The sequence below is a fragment of the Nycticebus coucang genome, chromosome 9, assembly GCF_027406575.1.
Source record: "Nycticebus coucang isolate mNycCou1 chromosome 9, mNycCou1.pri, whole genome shotgun sequence".
In the NCBI taxonomy this organism is placed as follows: domain Eukaryota; kingdom Metazoa; phylum Chordata; class Mammalia; order Primates; family Lorisidae; genus Nycticebus; species Nycticebus coucang.
The window spans coordinates 13,862,490-13,883,661 of record NC_069788.1 but is presented as its reverse complement, the minus strand read 5'-3'; the positions used below and the strand labels follow the sequence as shown (position 1 = coordinate 13,883,661).

Here is a 21,172-nt window from a genome sequence, read left to right as displayed (position 1 = left end):
AAAAGGAGTACCCACAAGTGACACAGAGCCTAAGAACATAAGAGTGAGGGGAAAGAGTATTGTAGAAAGTATCTCAGTTTTTTTCTGAAGAGTTACAGATAATTTAAACACTGCACTTAGCTGATTGAGGGGGAAAACTTTAAGAATTTATTATCTTTCATTTATAATAACTTTAATCATGAGTTTTACATTCTGTTTAAAATTCCCAGTATTTTGGTTTTAGAAGTTGATCATCATGATTTAAATTATAATTAACATTATTTCAGCAACGTATCTCAGATACTGAAATACTGATTAAATTATTGAAAATTGCTGCCTTAACTATCAGTTCTGTTTGTTCTGCAGTAAGTGTCAGTTCTGACCTTTGGTCAGTTGATCTTTTTCTCTTACCACACACATGTGCGCACACAGGTACCTTTTATAAACTAAAAATTTGTCTTTGTATTAGTAGTCTCAATAACATTGTATTTAGGTATGTTATAGTAAGTCTCAGGAAGCAGTGATTTTTTTTTTTTCTTATTTCAGAGAACAGAAAATCCTGATGAACTGGCAGAACTTATAAATATGAATCTTGCACAACTTTGCTCACTTCTGATGGCTCTGTGGGGACAGTTTCTGGAAGTTATAACACTACATGAAGAACTACGAATACTCTTAGCACAGGAGCATCATACTTTGAGGGTGAGTTAAAGAAAAGTGACCTTGCAACATTTTAAGGAATATTACTTATCTTTAGAAATTTCTTATGAATAAAAAGCCTGATTTGTACCTAATATGTTGATAAATCAGAAAAGAAACATTTATCATTGTGTTATTATTTGACTTCTAAATTAATAATAGAGCAAGCTGGGCACAATGGGTCATGCCTGTTAACCCAGAACCAGAAAGGCTGAGGTGAAAGGATTGCTTGAGCCCCGGAGATGGTTACTGCAGTGAGCTAGAATCTTGCCACTGCACTCTACATTAGGTGACAAAGTGAGACCTCCCCAACTCTAAAAATAAATTAATTAATACAAAATAGTGGAACAATAACATTTAAGCACATGACCTCTCTTAGTCACAACCCTTGCTAGTAAGAAAAACCATCTAAAAGTAAATCAAATAGGAACATATATGATACAAGATAGCCTCCAGAACCTGAGAATGGGAATTGCAGTAAGCCTGCATTAGGGACAAGAGTTGGGAACTAGACAGCCATCTCAGTCTTTATAGAGTCTCTCTCCTCCTTTTTCTTCCTTCCCCTTCCCTTTCTCTCCATTCCTTACCTCATACAGGACAGTGTATTATAATCTTGGTGGGGTGGAGGGAGTAGTCTAGATGTGTGTGTTTGCTATAGACCTAGAATGGACATCTTGCCAAAATTTGTATACATGATCGTGTAGCATCTCAGGAGACTTTGAGAGGTCACTTGATCATCTTTCCAGTTTCATTTCCTTCTATGTATACTCCACCCTCATTTTCCTTTACCTGCATTATACCTGCACCCTGTATAATGCACCCTCATTTTCCTTTACCTGCTACAAGTTCCTGCACACATAACATTTATTTTCTTTTTTCCTTTTTATGTTTTTGTTTTCTTTTTTCTTTTTCTTTCTTTCTTTTTTCTTTTTAAGGAAAGCATGAAACAAAGTTTGAGAAAGAGAAAGGTAGGCTTATAGAGTAAGAAAGCTTACAAAGCAGGATACATGTACCATAGACAGTGAATGGGCCTCCATTGTCAGGGCAAGTAGTCAAAGAGGCCTGTTTTTCTTTTCTTAATAATAAGAGATAACATTTAATCAAAATGAGAAAAGTGTACATACAAAACATGCATGTCATATCAAAGACTGAATAAGAATACTCCCTTTTGTTTATTATTTGTATCATGAAACAGAATGCTGTCAACAGTACAGGTGTCCTTTGTGTTTTTCAATTACTCTCCCCTTTTTGATACTTAGAAGTAATCACTATCTTGTGTTGAGGATGAGTTCCTTTTTTTTAGTTTTACCATCTGTGTGTGCACACTAAATAATACAGGTTACTTCCACCTATTATTCAGTTCTATAGAGTGAGATTGTACAGTGTGTGTTCTTATATATCTTGCTTTTTTCACTCTAGACTTAAATATTAATCCATGCTTTTGTCAGTAGCTGTAAATCATTCATTTGCATTACTCCGTATGAATGTACCCACAATTTATCTGTTCTGCAGTTGATGGATATTTAGGTTACTTCCAACTTGGAGCTACTATAAACCAAACTGCTATGAATTCTTGTACATATTTCTTATCTTACTGGTTTCTCTGAAGTACTTACCTGCAAGGGAAATTGCTGGGTAATAGGGGATTCATAGCTTCAAATTTACTAATGACACACTGTTTCAAAAATGGTGCCAGTTCTCACTTCCACCCCCACTGTGTGAGAATTCTTGTTTCTCCAGATACTCTCTCACTCTTGATGTTGGCAAACTTTGTAAATTTTGCCAATCTCATGGATGAGAAATATTAAATTATTAAGGTTTTAATTTGTACTTCTCCAATGACCCATGTAATTGAACACTGTTAGGATCACAAATTACAATTTTGGTATATTTGCTTTATCATTCCCTCCTTTTATAGATAGATACACATCTATAAAAGTGTACATACATGTATGCATGCATATAGACAGGCCTTTTTTTAATTTTTTTTTAATTAAGTCACATATACATATATCATGAATACATTTATGCCTTTTTGGGATTCAATGTGTTGATTATTTGTACAAATTAGAGTGCTTACATCCTACTAATTAACATAGCTTTCACCTCATTTACTTAATCACTGTGTTAAGACATTAGTGTTCTATACTTGATAGATTTGACTTGTACCCTTGCAATATGCTCCATAGGTGTGGTCCCACCATTAACCCTCCCTCTATCGAACCACCCCCCTCCCTTCCTATCCTGCACCCTTTCCCTCCTTCATCCTGGGCCATAGTTGTGATTCATCTTTCATATGAAAGTGTGAGTAATTATAAAATTGGTTTCATAGTAAGTAGTACTGAGTACATTGGATATTTTTTTTTCCATTCCTGAGATATTTTACTAAGAAGATTTTCCAGCTCCATCCATGTAAACATAAAAGAGGTAAAGTTACCATCTTTTTTTAATGCTGCATAGTATTCCATGGTGTACATATACCATAATTTATTAATCCATTCATGGGTCGATGGGCACTTGGGCTTCTTCCATGACTTGGCAATTATTGATTGAGCTGCAGTGAACAGTCTGGTGCAAATATCTTTGTTGCCAAGTGATTTTTGGTCTTTTGGATATACTAGTAGAGGAATTGTAGGATCAAATGGCAGGTCTACATTTACATCCCTGAGTGTTCTCCAAACTTCTTTCCAGAAGGAATGTACTAGCTTGTATTTCCACCAGCAGTGCAGAAGTGTTCCTTTTTCTCCACATCCACGCCAACATCTGTGGTTTTAAGATTTTGTGATGTGAGCTACTCTTATTGGAGTTAGATGATTATCTCAAAGTGGTTTTGGTTTGTATTTCTCTGATGATTAAAGATGATAAGCATTTTTTCATGTGTCTGTAGACTGTGCACCTGTCTTCTTCAGAGAAGCTTCTGTTCATGTCTCTTGCCCACAATGAAATGGGATCTCTTGTTCTTGTCTTATTATAAGTTTGAGTTCTCTGTGGATTCTCGTTATTAGACCTTTGTCAGAAATACAACTTGCAAAAATCCTCTCCCATTCTGAGCGCTGTCTACTTGCTTAACTTACTGTGTTCTTGGCAGTCCAGAAGCTTTTTAGTTTGATCAGATCCCAGTAATATATTTTTGATGTTGCTTGAGTTGCCCAGGGTGTCCTCCTCATAAAATATTCTCCCAGGCCAATTTTTTCAAGTGTTTCCCCTGCACTCTCTCCAAGAATTTTTATAGATTCATGTCTTAAGTTTAAGTCCTTTAACCAGTGAGAGTCAATTTTTGTTAGAGGAGAAAGGTGTGGTTCCAGTTTCAGTCTTCTACAAGTTGGAAGCCAGTTCACCCAGCTCTTATTTATTAAATAGGGAGTCTTCCCCTACTCAATGTTTTTGATGGGCTTATCAAAGATCAAATTACAGTAAGTGTCTGGGTTCATCTCCTAGTTTTCAATTCTGTTCCATACATCTACCTCTCTATTTTTGTGCCAGTACCATGCTGTTTTGATCACTATAGATTTATAGTATAGTCTAAAGTCTAGTACTGTGATTCTTCCTGATTTGTTTTTATTTCTGAGTAATGTCTTGGCTATTCCCTGTTTTTTCTGTTTCCGTATAAAACGAAGTACAAATTTTTCCAGATCTTTAAAGTATGACAAAGGTGCTGTAATAGGGATTGCATTAAATCTGTAGATCATTAGGTAGTATAGACATTTTAACAATGTTGATTCTTCCCAGCCATGAGCATGGTATGTTTTTCCATTTGTTAACATCTTTAGCTATTTCTTTTCTCAGAGTTTATAGTTCTCTTTATAGAGATCTTTCACTTTGTTAGGTACACTCACAGATATTTAATCATCTTTGGCACTATTGTAAAGGGAATAGAGTCCTTGATTTTTTTTTTTTTTCACCTTGACCATTGTTGGTATTTATAAAGGCTACAGATTTGTGAGTACTTATTTTGTATCCTGAGATGCTGCTGTATTCCTTGATCACTTATAGGAGTTTTGTAGTTGAGTCTGTGGGGTTTTCCAGATATACAGTCATATCATCTACGAACAGTGACAGTTTGATCTCCCCTGATCCTATTTGGATATCCTTGATTGCCTTCTCTCGCCTGATTGCAATGGCTAAGACTTCCATTACAATGTTAAAAAGCAGTGGAGACAATGGGCAACCTTGCCTGGTTCCTGCTCTGAGTGGAAATGATTTCAATTTTACCCCGTTCAATACGATATTGGCTGTGGGTTTGCTGTAGGTGGCCTCTATGAGTTTAATAAATGTTCCTTCTATACCTATTTTCTTCAGCATTCTGATCAAAAAAGGATGCTGGATATTATCAAAAGCTTTTTCTGCATCAGTTGAGAGAATAATATGGTCCTCGTTTTCTATTTTGTTTATGTGATGTATTATATTTATACATTTACGTATATTGAACCATCCTTGGGACCTTGGGTTGAAACCTACCTGGTCATGATGTATAATTTGTTTGATGTGTTGCTGGATTCTGTTTGCTAGGATCTTACTGAATATTTTGGCATCAATATTCATTAGAGGGCAGTGCCTGGCGGCTCTAAGGAGTAGGGCACCAGCCCCATATGCCGGAGGTGGTGGGTTCAAACCCAGCCCCAGCCAAAAACTTTTTTTTTTCATTAGAGATATTGGTTTATAATTTTCTTTTCTTGTTGGGTCTTTTCCTGGTTTAGGGATCAGGGTGATATTTGCTTCATAGAATGTGTTGGGAAGTATTCCTTATTTTTCTACCTTTTGGAAAAGGTTAAGTAATATAGGTACTAGTTCCTCTTTAAAGGTTTGGTGAAATTCTGATGTGAAACCATCTGGTCCTGGGCTTTTCATTATGGGGAGATTTCTTACAGTTCATGTTATTTCAAAACTTGATATAGGCTTGTTCAACATTTCCACTTCTTTCTGGCTAAGTCTAAGAAGGTGGCGTGTTTCCAAGTATTGGTCAACTTCCTTCAGATTTTCATACTTCTGAGAATAGAGTTTTTTGTAATATTCATTAAGGATTTTTTGAATTTCGGAGGATTCTGTCATTTGGCCTTTATCATTTCTGATTGATGAAATTAGGGATTTTACTCTTCTACTTCTGGTTAGGTTGGCCTAAGGTTTATTTTATTGACCTTTTCAAAAAACCAACTTTTTGATTTATTGATCTATTGTATAATCCTTTTGTTTTCAATTCCACTTAATTCTGCTCTAATTTTAGTTATTTCTTTTCTTCTGCTGGGTTTTAGGTTGGAATGTTCTTCCTTTTCAGTTGCTTTAGATGTCCCATTAAGTTGTTGACTTCCTCTCTTTCCATTCTTTTGAGGAAGGCTTTCAATGCTATAAATTTCCCTCTTAGGACTGCCTTTGCAGTATCCCAGAGGTTCTGGTAATTCATTTTGTTCCAAAAATTTGGTAATTTCCTTCCTAATCTCATCTGCGACCCAGTATCATTCAGCATGAGGTTATTTAGTTTCCATGATTATGTATGAGTATGAAGATTCCTGTTGTTACTGACTTCAACTTCTATTCCATCATGGTCCTAGAAAATACAGGAATAATTTCTATTCTTTTAAATTTGCTGAGGTTAGACTTGTGACCTAAGATGTGATCAATTTTGGAGGATGTTCCATGGGCTGATGAGAAGAATGTGTATTCAGTTTTATTAGGATGAAATGTTCTACATATGTCTGTTAAATCCAATTATTGAATGGTTAAGTTTAAACCTAAAATTTCTTTGCTTAGTTTCTTATTGGAAGATTTATCCAACCCTGCCAAAGGGGTGTGAAAATTTCCAACTGTTATGGTGCTGGAGGAAATCAAGTTGCTCATGTCTGTTTGAGTCTCTCTTATAAATTGAGGCACATTCTGGTTGGGTGCATAAATGTTAATAATTGAAATCTCATCATGTTGAATGTTGCCCTTAACAAATATGAAGTGACCATCCTTATCGTTCCTTACTTCTGTTTAAAGCCTATTGTATCTGCAAATAAAATTGCAACACCTGCTTTTTTCTGATTTCCACTTGCCTGAATTATAGATAACCATCCCTTCACCCTGAGTCTATATTTATCTTTTAAGGTGAGAGATTCTTGTATGCAGGAGATATCTGGCGTGAGCTTTTGTATCCAGTAAGCCAACCTGTGCCTCTTTAGAGGACAGTTTAAGCCAATCATATTGAGGGTATTGATAAGCCTGGTAGTGTTTGGGGTATCGAGTTTTTTAAAGTCCAGTGGATATTTTTAATCCTTTTGCCACTGTGTAAGTTGGAGTTTGCTCAAAAGTTTCTGAATGAGTTTACTTTGTTGGGAGAGGGTTGAGCTTGCCATTGTGGAGGATTTGGTCTTAGAATATCCTGGAGAGCTGGTTTAGTTATGGCAAATTTCCTCAACATGTGAATGTCATTAAAGTATTTAATTTCTCCATCATAAATGAAACTCAGTGTAGCTGAATACAGGATCCTGGGTTGAAAGTTATTTTGTTTTAGGAGGTTAAAGGTCGATGACCATTCTCTTCTAGCTTGAAAGGTTTCAGCAGAGAGATCTGCAGTCACTCTAATATTCTTCTCCTTGTAGGTTATGGTTTTCTTACATCTGGCTGCTTTCAGGATTTTCTCCTTCATATTGACTTTGGCGAAGTTAATTATATTGTGTCTAGGAGATGTTTTATTTGGATTGAGTAGTGCTGGGGTTCTGAAACTGTCTGCTATCTGACTTTCAGAATCTCTTGCCGTGTTTGGGAAGTTCTCCTCTATTATCTCTTGGAGTAGAGCATCTGAGCCATTCGAAGCAACCTCTTCTCCTTCAGGGATTCCTGTAAGGCGAATGTTTGCTCTTTTGGAGTGTTCCCACAGTTCTCTCAGGGAATGGTCCGTTTTTGCTCTCCACTTCTCTTCCTCTTTGAATATTTTGGAGCATTCAAAAGCTCCGTCTTCGATGTCAGAGATCCTTTCTTCTGCCTGCTCCATTCTGTTACTGAGGGATTCTACTGTATTTCCCAGATCTTTGAGGGCTACAAGTTCTTGCCTCAAAGTGTCAAAATCTGCGGTGATTTGTCTTTGAATCATTGAATTCTTGAGACAACTTTTGAATTACTCCTTGAAATTCTAATTCCATCTTTACTTCCATTCTGTTGATCTTATTTGCCATCCAAATTGTGAACTCAATTTCTGACATCTCAGCCATTTGTTTATGAATGGGATCTTCTGGTGTGTCTGTTTTGTCATTTCTTGGTGGGTTGATCTACTCTGATTATTCATACTGCCAGTGTTTTCCCACTGATTCCATCCCATGATTACTTTTCACCGTTTGGCTAAATGGGTAGGTAAGGTGAAATTGGATTCGGGGCTCCTAGAGTTGTGGTTAACCAGCCCTTTGCCAAGGATCTGAGACTGGTGACTGTAGCTTTTCCCCCTACAGCTTGAAAGGACCCATACAGTATTCTCAAGCTCTAGGAACTTGCTTGGTGTGGAAGGGTTAGGTGTCTTTGTCTTGTATTCAGCTGAAATCTTTGTCAATCCTTTTGGATCAGTGACTCTGGGTTGAAGTCTCAGATGAAATTTGCTTTCTTGGAGTCGCAGCTTGCTTCGGCAGAGGTGACATGCAGTTATCACTCTTCTCCCTCAGCTCGGCTCCCAGTCTTCAGCTTTATTGGGTACTTTCTGGTCATTACCCTTCCCTTTAGATGGGAGCTTCTATCAAAAGCTGGCTGCAGTCAGCCATCTTGCCCCTCCTCCCCAGACATAGTATTTACTGTTTATCGCTGAATACTTTAGCTCGCCTTTCCTAAGAACAAGGACATTCTAAGAACTTAACCAAAGTACAGTGATCAACTTTAGAAAATTTTATGTTGATATAGTTCTGATATTTAATGAATGATTTCTATTTAAATTTTATCAACTTAAATTAAATTTTATCAATAATGTTCTATATGATAGCTTTTTCCTTTTCCCAGGATCAAATTCAGGGCCCATGTTGTATTTAATTTTCATGTCTTTTTAGAATCATTTAATATGGAATAATTCATTCATTATCATTGCTTTGTCTTTTATGACTTTGTGTTTTTTCAGAAGTATTGGCCATTAGTTTTATAAACCTAATGGTATGGATTGAATCCTTCAGTTTGGATTTATATTTGTATTAAATATAAATTGAGTTTATAATTGTATTATATACAGGATATCCATAAAGTTCATGTTTGAAAGTGTACATGAACTTTATGGATAACCTGTATATAATAATAATGTATTACGTATATTTGAATTATGTACAATATAATCTACGTAGATTATATTCTATTTTGTAATGATTGTATTAGAATGGTACAATATTAATGGAGATAATACTTTTTTAATCATTTTTATAAATTATATTTTCCTAAGAGTTTATTATGAGCTTTTAAATTTATTGACATCAAATAGTTGATAGTATGCTTCATTTGTCCTCTTTATATCTGCAATGTCAGTAGTGTCTTCCATGGTTTATTTCTAATATTAGTTATTTGTGCCTTCACTCTTTTTTCTTGGATGGTCTGACCAGAATTTTGTCATCTTTTTAGTCCTTTTAAAGAAGCAACATTCAGTATTATTAATTCTCTCCCATGTGTGTTTTGTTTTCTGTTTCATTACTTTTGCTGTATTGTAATAAATTGAATACTTCTGTCTTATACAATTCTTTCTTAGAAGTCTTATTAAAGGTCAGTTATACTTGGGAAGATCGCCTTGACCCCGTGAGTTCAAGGTCACAATGAGCTATGATTGAGCCACCACACTTCAGCCCAGGCAGCAGGGTGAGACCTAATCTTTACCAAAAAAAAAAAAAAATGCAAAGGAAAGAAAAATCAGTCACTTCTAAAGGGCCAAATAAAAGGGATTCTACAAGTTTGGACAATTAAGTTCAGAAACTCATCTTAGAAAAAGCATTACCTACCTCATTGCTAAATATCATTACAGTCAACTTTGAAGTGCCAACCTTGGGAAGCTATGTACCAATGCCAGCGCCTAGTCCATCCTTCGAAGCAATTTTTGAACTCTTTCTCTGGAATGGTCATCAGAGTTGTCATCATATGAGGTCTGACAAGTTTGCAAATTCATCCTAGAAAAAGAGCTTTGAAGGACGGACTAGGTGTAGGCATCGGTACATAACTTCCCAGGGGGAGTGCTTCAAAGGTGACTTTAGTGACATTCAGCACTGAGGTGTGTAGCACATTTTCTAGCAAGAGTTCTCAAACTTAATTGTTAGGCCTCACACAACAAATCTGATGGCCAGAAAGAGTTCCAAAATTGCTTTGAAGTATGGACTAGCAACTAGTGTTGCAGCATAGCTTTCCAAGAGAATATTTCAAAGGTGACTGGTTTTCTCCATGTTCTTTAGATTGAATAATTTCTATTATTCTACCTTCCTGTTCATTAACTTTTTTCTGTAGTATCTAATCTGCCCTTTAATCTCATCTAATAAAATTCCAGTTTAGATATTATACATTTTACTTCTAAAGTTTCCGTTTGTTTTCTCTCTTTTGTTTAATAAGAGTTTCTTTTTTTCTAATGAAATTTTCTTTCTGTTTACCTGTTCTGATCAACTTTTTTGCATAATTGGGTAATTTATAGTCATTGTTTAAAAGTACTTGCTTGGCCTTCAGTTTCCAATCTAGCATAAAATAGTTTTAGAAGTCAACACACTCCCATCCTAACAAGAAAAAAGATGAACAAGCTGAATAGCCACAACTCTTCTTAGCTCTATCAGAAAATTAAAGTTACAGAAAAACTGCTGCCCCCCTAATTGGAGAATCAAATAAGCAATTGTAGAAAATCTCATTTTAATGGATCAAACACTAATGAACAAAAACCACCACTGGAGCCACTATGGCGGCAGGAAAACTTAACTGATGGAGCCACTATAGGGGCAGGAAAACTTAACTGATGAATTTCTGGATGCACAGTATGGATAAACGAGTCAAAAACTCAAAGAATAGAACAGTCCCTGTACTTTAATGACTTTTACCTTCACAACAGTACCAGGTTCTCACAGTGAAGATTGAAGAAAATCCCTTCTGGCTAGGAGAGAGGGAATGTAGCCATTTTGAAATGCATCCCAGAACATTCTGTCCTTAACAGCAAGACACACCTCAATGGAAATTAGCCTAGCTGACCTGAGGGAAGGGAAATATCCAACTCCAGCCCTCTCTAGCCTTCCATATGGGGAAAAGAAAATACCCAGTTTATCATACATTATTAGGAAAGTACAAATTAAAACATTGAGATCACCCCTGTAAACCTGTAACAATTGCTAAAATCCAAAACACTGACAACACCGAATGTTTGCAAGATGTGGAGCAATAGGAGCTCTCATTCACTGCTGGTGGAAGTGCAGAATGGATGGCCTCTTTGGAAGGCAGTTACTCTTTAATCTGTCACACTCCTTGGTATTTAGCCAAATGAATTGAAATCATGTCCATGCAAAAACCCACATGTCAATGTTTATAGCAGTTTTATTTATTATTGCTTAACCTGGGAAGCAAACAAGATATCCATCAATAGATGACTGTATATATATGTAAAAAAAAAACTTTTATATTAATACAATGGAATGTTATTTAGCAATAAAAAGAGATGATCTATTAAACCATGAAAAGACATGAAGGAACCTTGAAAGCATATTACAGACTGAGAGAAGCTGATCTGAAAAGGCTACATAAACTATCTGATTTCAACTGCATGACATGATGAAAAAGGAAGAACTATGGAGATAGTAGAAACATCAGTGACTGCTCGGTGCTCAGGGGGTTGGAGGGAGGGTAGAAGGAGGGACAGATATGTGGAACACAGGTCTTTAGGGCAGTAAAACTATTCTGTATGATATTGTAATGATGGATACATGTCATTACACATTTTTCAAAGCCCACAGAATGGACAACACCAAGAGTGAACCTTAATGTAAAGTATGGGGTTTAGTTAATAGTAACATATCACTATTGGCTCATTTTTTGTAACAAATTTACCCACATTAACACAAGATGTAAACAGTAGGGGAACCTGCAGGGAGCGGGTTGGGCAGGAGGGTCTGTGTGGTAACTCTGTTATTTATGATCAATTTTTCTATAAACCTAAAACTGCTTTAAAAAAATAATGTTCATTACTTTAAAGTGTTGGATGGAGAGAGGGTTATTGGTGGGACCACACCTGTGGTACATTGTGCAAGTGCATGTCAAATCCATTAAGTGTAAAGTATAAATACCTTAACACGATAATTAAGAAAGTGAAGTAAAGGCTATGTTTGATGTAAGCATTCCAAATTGTATATAAAATCAGCACACTGTACCCCATAAATGCATTAATGTATGCAGCTAGGATTTAATTAAAAAAACCCTGAGTTCTCTGCTAATTCTAACATGTGGTTTCTCTTGGGAGTCTATTTCTGCTGCCTGCTTAGATCTCTTGATTGGGAGTTACGGTTCCTGGTTCACTGCATGTCTAGCACATATTCTTCAGTGCTTGAAACAGTTGCTAGATGTATTTTGTTCGGTGTTAATGGTTGTTTTCAGAAGGAGGGCATATCTCATGCCAATTTCTCTGTCATACTTTAAGTAGAGGTTAAAATTCTCCAAGTGATTAACAGGGATAGGCTGTGCTCTGAGTAAGAGCATTCCTTCAGCAAGAATAGGAAGGGAGTGATGAAAGTGTGTCAAACGGTCTGTGAAGCTAGTGAATGATGCCCCATGATCATATGAATGTACACAGCTATGATTTAATAAAAATAAAAAATAATAATAATAAAAAAGAATAGGAAGGGAAATTTGGACTACCCGCCTTGGAGTTGATTGCATCTGCCTGGAGAAAGTGCTGAAATTTTCACGTCAAAGCTGCCATGAAAATTAGCAGATCCAGAAGTTTTAATGGGTAGCCACTGCTTTCTGGGAAGGAAACCAGTGAGTCAGGGCCAGGAAGGCCACATGTCTCCTTAAGGCTGCAGGTTCCACCCCAAAACGACTATTTGATCATCCATTAAAAGGTCCAAGGTTATATTAATTTAATTTCTTTTGTGTGCTTTTTCATAGGGATGCTCCTGTGAGGTTGGTGGGGGGCTGGAGAGGGGGGACTTTTTCAGCATCAGGTTCTCATCATTTCTTATAATTGCATATGTACACGTACCTCTAGAGTGCTTCATTTTCCTTTGCTTAATTTTTCTTTTAATGTGCTGTGGACTGGGAAACCAAATACTTAAAATTTGTAGAATTATATCAAATAGTAAATATAAATCAGCTTTATGTAATAACAATTCTTTATGGTATTCTGCTGTGAGTATAATGCAAGGACTTAATATCTGTTCAGTAACATTTGTGAGACACCTTTGTAGATTATTATAATCTCTCAGATACAAACCCTGCATTCAAAATTAGCATCTTTGGCTGGTTGCAGTGACTCAGTCCTAAGTAATCCCAGCCTTCTAGGAGGCTAAGGCAGAGGGATTGCCTGAGCTCAGGAGTTCTAGACCAGCCTGAGCAAGAGTGAAACCCCGTCTTTAAAAATAGCCGGGCATTGTGGCTGGCACCTATAGTACCAGCTACTCAGGAGGCTGAGGCAAGAGAATCACTTGAGCCCAAGAGTTGAACATTGCTGTGAGCTGTGACACCACAGCACTCTACCCCAGGGAAACTGAGGGAGAGTCTCTTTAAAAAAAAAAAAAAAATTATATATAAAAGTATCTAGTCTGGATGCACACTGTAAAATTATAATAAATAACTATGTTAGCAATTAGAATAACATATTAGGTTATGTACAAATAAAGGAGCATTTAACTATAAAGCATTAATAAATACCTACTTTACTCAGAGATTTTCTTTCCTTTTAGCTCTTTGCTTAATTTTGAAAATTTGCTATTGCAAAATAAGTAAATTTAAAAAGATAAAGTACACACATAACTCATTTTTTATACCACAGCAATATGTATTTCTCATATTCACAGTTTAAATTTGTAAATTTAACATTTTTTCTGTATATGTCTTTTGCCTGAAATTAGCTGTATTTCCATCAGGTGGCAGTCACACCTCAGTTATGGCCACACACTATAGTTACTAGGTTTATTCATGACACATTGCTGCAGCCAGATAATCATAGTAAAAGACAATTAGAAAGGGAAGTTCATATGAGGGCTCAGAAAAATGGAAAGATCGTCTGGTAGCAGAGATTCTTCAATGCAGAAGGGAAATGATAAGCAGTCTGGAGTGCAAGATTTTAGAGTTTCTCAATTTTTTATCACTTCCTAGCTATCTTATCCTTGCCAAGTAATTAACCTCTTTGTGCCTCATTTTCCTCACTTAGTAAATGAATATATCTACTCTATAGAGTTATTATACAGTTTAAAATATGAAAATTAAACTCTCAGCATAGACCTTAGTAGAAAGCTATCGAGAGAGGATAGTTATTGTGGGCCTTAGGGAAGGTAGAGAGGAATAAAAAAACAGCCAGTTTTATACTCCCAGCTGCAGCTGCAAGAATTCAGATAACTTAAATATGCAGTTTTTCCCTACACTTTATAGCCTTCAGGGAAAACATCTCTAATAGATAGATAGGCTAGTATTTTTTCTCACCTTTCTGTTAGGTTAAAGAGAAAAAAGAGGCAATTGAACAGCGTTTGAAAGTAAAGACACAGACTGCATCCTTCCCGTTGATGAATCATACTTTCCTTTCCCAATCTCCCTTGTTGACTTGTTCCTCCAAAGACCCAGGCTCATCAGCTTAGACAAAGAAGTTAGTACACGTAAGTCAGAAATTCATCGGGCCAGTCTTGATGACAAGTAAAATGCATACCTAATTCATCATATATTTAAAACCAAAGAATCCTAGGTCATATTTTTCTTTAGGATAGAGTCTTAGATATAATTTAAAGATGTGATATAATTTCTCTCCCAGCTCTGTAACTGTCCACACAAGACATCTTTTTCATCTCTGTTGCTTAACATTGTCCCAGAGGCTGAGACAGCCTTTCCTTTCATAATTAAAAATGAAAATATTAAAATATAAATGTAATAGAAATATCCAGCTAGATTAAGTATTTACTAAATGCTTCTGTAACATGCCAAGATACATGGTCATTAAAACAGTTCCTACTCTAAAAAATAGGGGAAATGTTTCACGTATACAACTATTTTAAGGCAAAATGTGGTGAATATTATAAAGGCAATTATAATAGTTTATAAACTGTATACTTCGCCAGATTACAAACTGCAGTCACATTCTATACTGTTCTTCACAATAACCTTATACATAGGGTAAGTGTTAAGTATAATTTAACAATGAGTCATCTGAAGCTCAGAGCTTAAATGCCTAACGTCACAATGCTAGTAAGTCACTCAGTTCAGCTGGCCCATACTTGGATGCCAGGCACATAGTCCGGTGAAGGTGCAGAGAGTGTTGAGTGGGCCAGGTCCTGAGGATGCAATGGCAAATAAGAAGTCTTTGTGTTTAAGGAGGATAAATAAGATACAGAGTGCAAACCTAAATTTTTCACTCTAGATTCTGTTGTTTCTTCTATTTCATGCAGTAGAAAAATAAATGCTTTGGCAACTCTGAAGTGGAAGAAGGGGAGTTTAATTCTCATAGGGGTGGTTTCTTTCCCTACCATCCTGTGCCAGATTGAGTTTTAAATGTGCTGTGTTACTAATACTCTCTCTTGGCATTTTCTAGGTACGCAGATTTTCTGAGGCATTCTTTTGTTTTGAACACCCGAGAGAAGCTGCCATTGCATACCAGGAACTGCAGTGAGTAGTATAAACTCAAAATGATTTTATATCCTTTTACTTAAGATCTCTATGTCAGAATTTATTAATGACACAACATACAGCATTAACAGGAAAATGAATGAAAGGAATTTAAAGTTCAGAAATCTCCTTTCTAATCAAATAGAGTTTAATCTGAAGAATTACTTCATGAAACTCGATGCTTTGCATGTAAAGAAGCATAACGCACAGTGCACTCCATTCCCTTTTATCAGAGCTACCGTAGCCTGGGCGTCCCATGTGTCTCTGGCTCCAGCCTTCCATTTGGCTGTCTTGCTCTGTCTTTATTTTCACAATCAGCATCTCTTCATTCATCTTTTTTTCATCATATTACGGATTTTCATAGGTACTGCCTTTTGCAGTGCAAATGATTAATTGTCCAAATACCCCCAATAAATGCCTTCCATCTTTCCTACTGAGTATATTTAGATCTGGTATTCTTTGACTTTAAAAAATATTTTAAGGACATTATGCTGAGCAAAAGTAGCTAGACATCAAAGTAAATACTGTATTATTCTATTTATGTGAAATTCCACAGAACAGGCAAAACTAAGAAAAAAGGGCAGTAGTGTCTTGACATTGATTTGGGCTGGAAGATTGGAAAGATGTGGGGGAATTCTCTGAGTAGAGGAAATATTCTATATTATGTATCCATTTGACAAAATTATAGAGCTAAGGTTTTTATATTTTAATGCATTTAAATTATATTTCAAAAAAAAAAACTTTAAATGATAGTAGATGTTGGGGTATGTAGTGAGTCTTGAGGTACAGATAAAATAAGAAGGGCAAATGTTGGCCGGGCGTGGTGGCTCATGCCTGTAATCCTAGCACTCTGTGAGGTTGAGGCAGGTGGATTGCTAGAGCTCAGGAGTTTGAGGCCAGCCTAAGCAAGAACAAGACCCTGTCCCTAAAAATAGCTGGACGTTGTGGCAGGTGCCTATAGTCCCAGCTACTTGGGAGGCTGGGCAAGAGGATCACTTGAGTCCAAGAGTTTGAGGTTGCCGTAGGCTAGGCTGCCACAGCACTCTACCAAGGGCAACAAAGTGAGATTCTGTCTCAAAAAAAAAAAAAAGAAAAAAAAGGGAGGGAGGGGGACAATGTTCATTGAAAGATAGATGATGAGTACCTGGGATGTTTTCATATTCTGTTTACTTTGATTTTGATTTATTTGAAATTTTCCATTAGAAGTTTTTTTAACTGTTTTAAATAGCTGTTAATTTTTATTTTTCAGTATATCTTAAGTAAAGCAATAACAGTGAGATACATTTTTTTCCCAGCACTATTACCAAATAATCAGGCTTTTGAACTTTGTTGTTTTTTTTTTTTCCTTTGAGACAGCATCTCACTTTATCGTTCTCAGTAGAGTGCTGTAGTGTCATAGCTCACAGTAACCTCAAACTCTTGGGCTCAAGTGATCCCTAGTAGCTGGGACTACAGTCACCCTCCACAACACCCGGCTATTTTTAGAGATGGGGGTCTCTCTTTTGCTCAGACTGGTCTGGAACTCCTGAGCTCAGGCAACCCATCTACTTCAGCCTCCCAGAGTGCTAGGATTGCAAGCGTGAGCCACCGTGCCTGCCTTGCATTTGAGCTTTTGCTATTTCTCCGATATGCCATTTGTAGCAGATTAGGAAGTTCAGACATTAAGCATAGAGACTCACTTGAAATAACATAAAGTATAGAAGAATGTAATAAATAATTTATTAACGATCCATAATTTTAGTTCAGTAATTTATTTCCAAAAAACTCTTAATTTTCATTTTACCAGTTTTTATCTCTGCCCAAGCATCCTTTTCATAAGGAGACCATATCTTAAGGAAGGGAGATAGGAATTATAGGGGGAAGGGGAAAGAGTAGAATCTGTAAAGTAGTGTTGGGTATAATTTTTTTTTAATTATAATCTGACTTAAGAAATATTTTTCAGTGCTCAGAGTCATCTACAGATGTGCACCGCTATCAAAAATACTTCCTTCTGCAGTTCTCTTCCACCCCTACCTATTGAATGTAGTGAATTAGATGGAGATCTCAATTCATTACCTATAATCTTTGAAGATAGGTATTTAGATTCAGTTATTGATGGTAAGTATGATCTAACTAAAATATACAAGCTATGTGTATAGTTTTCAGTACATTCTTACTAATATACATAAAACCATCCCCTAATGTGGAGCAGTTTTTCTCCCCTGTAGTTTTATTTATTTTTGAGAACATTAGAAAGTAATAGTTAGAAAAAGTAGTCTTAATCATATGAGTTCTCACACTATGTTTAAACATGAATCTTTTTTTCTTTGGATAAAAGACTTAGATGCACCCTGGATGGGAATTCAGAATCTTCCAAGATCAGAGTCCAGTAAAATGGATAAATATGAGACTGAAGAAAGCTCTGTAGCAGCAGTTTCTAGCCCAGAGTTGAAAATCATACCTGCTGGTGCCTCCAATATTTGGTATACAGAAGGGGAAAAGCAGCTAACAAAATCTCTAAAAGGAAAGAATGAAGAAACAAATAAATCCAAGGTTAAGGTTACTAAGCTTATGAAAACAATGAAATCTGAAAACACAAAAAAATTAATAAAACAGAACTCTAAGGATTCTGTGGTTTTGGTAGGCTACAAATGTTTGAAAAATACAGCATCAAATGATCTCACTAAATGCTTTGAAGGCAATCCTTCACGTAGTCAGAAGGAAGGTCTTGATCCCACAATATGTGGATATAATTTTGACCCAAAGACCTACATCAGACAGACAAGTCAAAAGGAAGCTAGCTATTTGCCATCTAATACAAAGAGAACTGAACTAAAGTCTCCAGATATTGAAAATATGCAACCAGACCAGTTTGATCCTTTGAACTCTGGCAACCTAAATTTTTGTGCAAATTTGTCCATTTCAGGTAAACTTGATATCTCCCAGGATGATAGTGAAATTACACAAATGGAACATAATCTGGCTTCCAGAAGTTCATCAGACGAGTGCCATGATCATCAAACATCCCCAGCTTTGGGACTTAGAACAATTGAAGTAAAGCCCAATAATAAAGATTCTTTCAGTGGAGAGAAAGTAACTGTTAAAATAGGACCTTGGACAGAGCTTCAACAAGATGAAATATTTGTGGATAATTTACTACCCAGCTTTGAGTCCTTAGAATCCAATGGTAAATCTAAATCTAAATCTATAGAAATAACACTTGAAAAGGAAGCTTTGCAAGAAGCAAAGTGTCGTTCTATTGGAGAATCATTAGCTAAATTAAGAAGTAATCTACCTGCTCCTTCTGCAAAAGAATATCATGTTGTAGTAAGTGGAGATGCAATTAAGTTACCAGATATTAATGCCACATATGCCTCATCTAGATTTTCAGACTCAGGTGTTGAAAGTGAACCAAGTTCTTTCGCAACACATCCAAACCCTGACATAGTCTTTGAAACTGTGCAAGGGCAAGGACCTTACAGTAATGAAAGATTATTTCCTCAGCTCTTGATGAAACCTGATTATAATGTAAAATTTTCATTAGGGAGCCACTGCACTGAGAGTACAAGTGCTTTAAGTGAAATACAGTCATCTTTGACATCCATAAATTCTCTTCCTTCTGATGATGAACTGTCACCTGATGAAAATTCTAAGAAATGTGTTGTATCCGAATGCCATCTAAGTGATAGCAAAACTGTATTAAATCTGGGAACCATTGATTTGCCAAAATGTGATGATACTAAAAAGTCAAGTATTATTCTGCAACAGCAGAGTGTTGTATTTTCAGGGCATCTGGACAATGAAACTTTAGCAATACATTCCTTAAATTCAGGCACTAAAGACTCTTTACAATTTGTTTTTTCAGATGAAGACACTTCTAGGGATGTGAAAAGTAGTTGCAGCTCCAAACTTAGCTTGGACACTATGTGTATGGACTTCCAGGGTCCTAATAAACCTAATAACTCTGCAGGGACAGCAGTTGCATTAAATTCAAACCTGATTTGTTTAGGCACTCCTTGTGTCGTTTCAGGTTCTATTTCTACTAATACAGAAATTAGTGAAGATAGAACTGTGAAAGGGGAAAATAGTGATGAATTAAATCTCCAACAGATATATTCAGAAGTCCCTGCAGTTGAAAGAGAAACTCTTCTGGGCACAAGTGACCCTTTTTCAGCCAGTACTGATATAGTAAAGCAAGGGCTTGTGGAAAATTATTTTGGTTCTCAAAGCAGTACAGATATTTCTGACACGTGTGCTGTTAGCTACAGCAATTCAGTTAGCCCTCAAAAGGAAACTACTGAAAAAAAAGTTAATAATCTTCAGCAGGAACAGAGTAAAGAGGATGAGGAGGAAGAGCAGGACCAAAAAATGGTTCAAAATGGGTATTATGAAGAAACAGATTATTCAGCTTTGGATGGAACAGTAGAAGCTTACTATACAAGCAGAGGTACACTAGCAGAAGAAAGACTTATAAAATCGGAAAAAGTAAATAGTGACTATCTGAGGGATGGTATAAATATGCCTACTGTCTGTACTTCTGGTTGTTTATCTTTTCATTCTGCACCACGAGAGTCTCCTTGTAGTGTTAAATATTCTTCTAAAAGTAAATTGGACGCCATTACAAAACAGCCAAGCAGTACTTCTGACAGCGTCATTTCTTCAATTTCCTGGTATGAAAATTCACCAAAACCTCAGATACAAGCGTAAGTAATGGAGCACAATAGTATGTGCTACAAATATACAGATAGTCTGTAGAACATCATAATTAATGTCTGTTTTGTTTTCCAGTTTCTGTAATACAAAAGGTGCTGCTTTGATTAGCTATGTAAAATGGAGAAATGAATGCAGTATACCTTGGACACACAGACCTGTAGTTCCCAAATAATTGTCCCATTCTAAATGCTACACATTCATGATAAAAATTTTCTATTAGTAGTTTTGTGTTAGAAATATGGAATAATTGAGGTTAAGCCCTTTTTTCATCAGTATCTCATTTCTGTCCCATTAATTCCCAGATAAAAACTTAAGTTTTATGGGTACATCTAGGAAATAAAGACAACATGAGATAAATGAATAAAATATTCATGGAAACTTCTTAAACCTACTAGTTCCTGATTGCCTCGGCTAAATCAGTGGTTTCCAGAACTGAGGTTCCACGGACCAGATTATATAGGCTTACGCGTATATGCTGGTTTTTAAAATATTCTACTGTCTCAGCGCAGACTGAAGCATAATCTCTGGAGTGACAGATCCAGACATGTGTACCGTAGATTTTTTCCAATTCCCGGATTATTCAGTAAATACATAAAAATTAAGATCATTAAAGCCTAAAGCTAGTGAAACCAGCAAAGTGACAATAGGTGATTTAAAAATTGTAATATTCTAGAAGCTGAAGGTTGATACTACATTCGGGTACCTCAGACTCTCTGAGCCATCAGGAAGCAGTAGTCTTTGTGTTTTCACCCAGCGTATCCTACACAGTTTGTGTGCATCAGCTTTTCTCAGTTTCACTTTTATCAGTACAAATAACATAATGTTAAATGGTTCACAAATATGTATGTTACAAGTCCCCAGGTTGTTTGGATTTATCAGTTATTCCACCAGTGTATGCCACTAATTTTATTCAGTTACATCCTCCTTTTTGTTCCGCTCCTTCTTATTGGTGTTTTTAGAAAAAAGACAAACTAACTAAATCTTCTATAATAGGTACTGTACCTACCATTTTTATTGTTACATTTTGTAGAATAGCTCCTTCCCTTCC

The 21,172-nt window shown here is 36.2% G+C and overlaps 1 protein-coding gene across 6 annotated transcripts in view; it reads left to right on the top strand.

The window, feature by feature from the left end:
* FAM135A (family with sequence similarity 135 member A) overlaps window positions 1–21,172 on the top strand; it is a 103,834-nt gene that overhangs the window by 64,839 nt on the left and 17,823 nt on the right. For 4 of the 6 annotated variants that reach the window (XM_053602235.1, XM_053602236.1, XM_053602233.1 and 1 more), the window contains 4 exons: window positions 526–681; window positions 15,359–15,432; window positions 17,375–17,529; window positions 17,750–20,114. In XM_053602235.1, coding sequence (XP_053458210.1) covers window positions 526–681; window positions 15,359–15,432; window positions 17,375–17,529; window positions 17,750–20,114 — 2,750 coding nt within the window. The remainder of the gene's footprint in view (window positions 1–525; window positions 682–15,358; window positions 15,433–17,374; window positions 17,530–17,749; window positions 20,115–21,172) is intronic. The other 2 variants (XM_053602238.1, XM_053602237.1) reach the window with 1 other exon arrangement.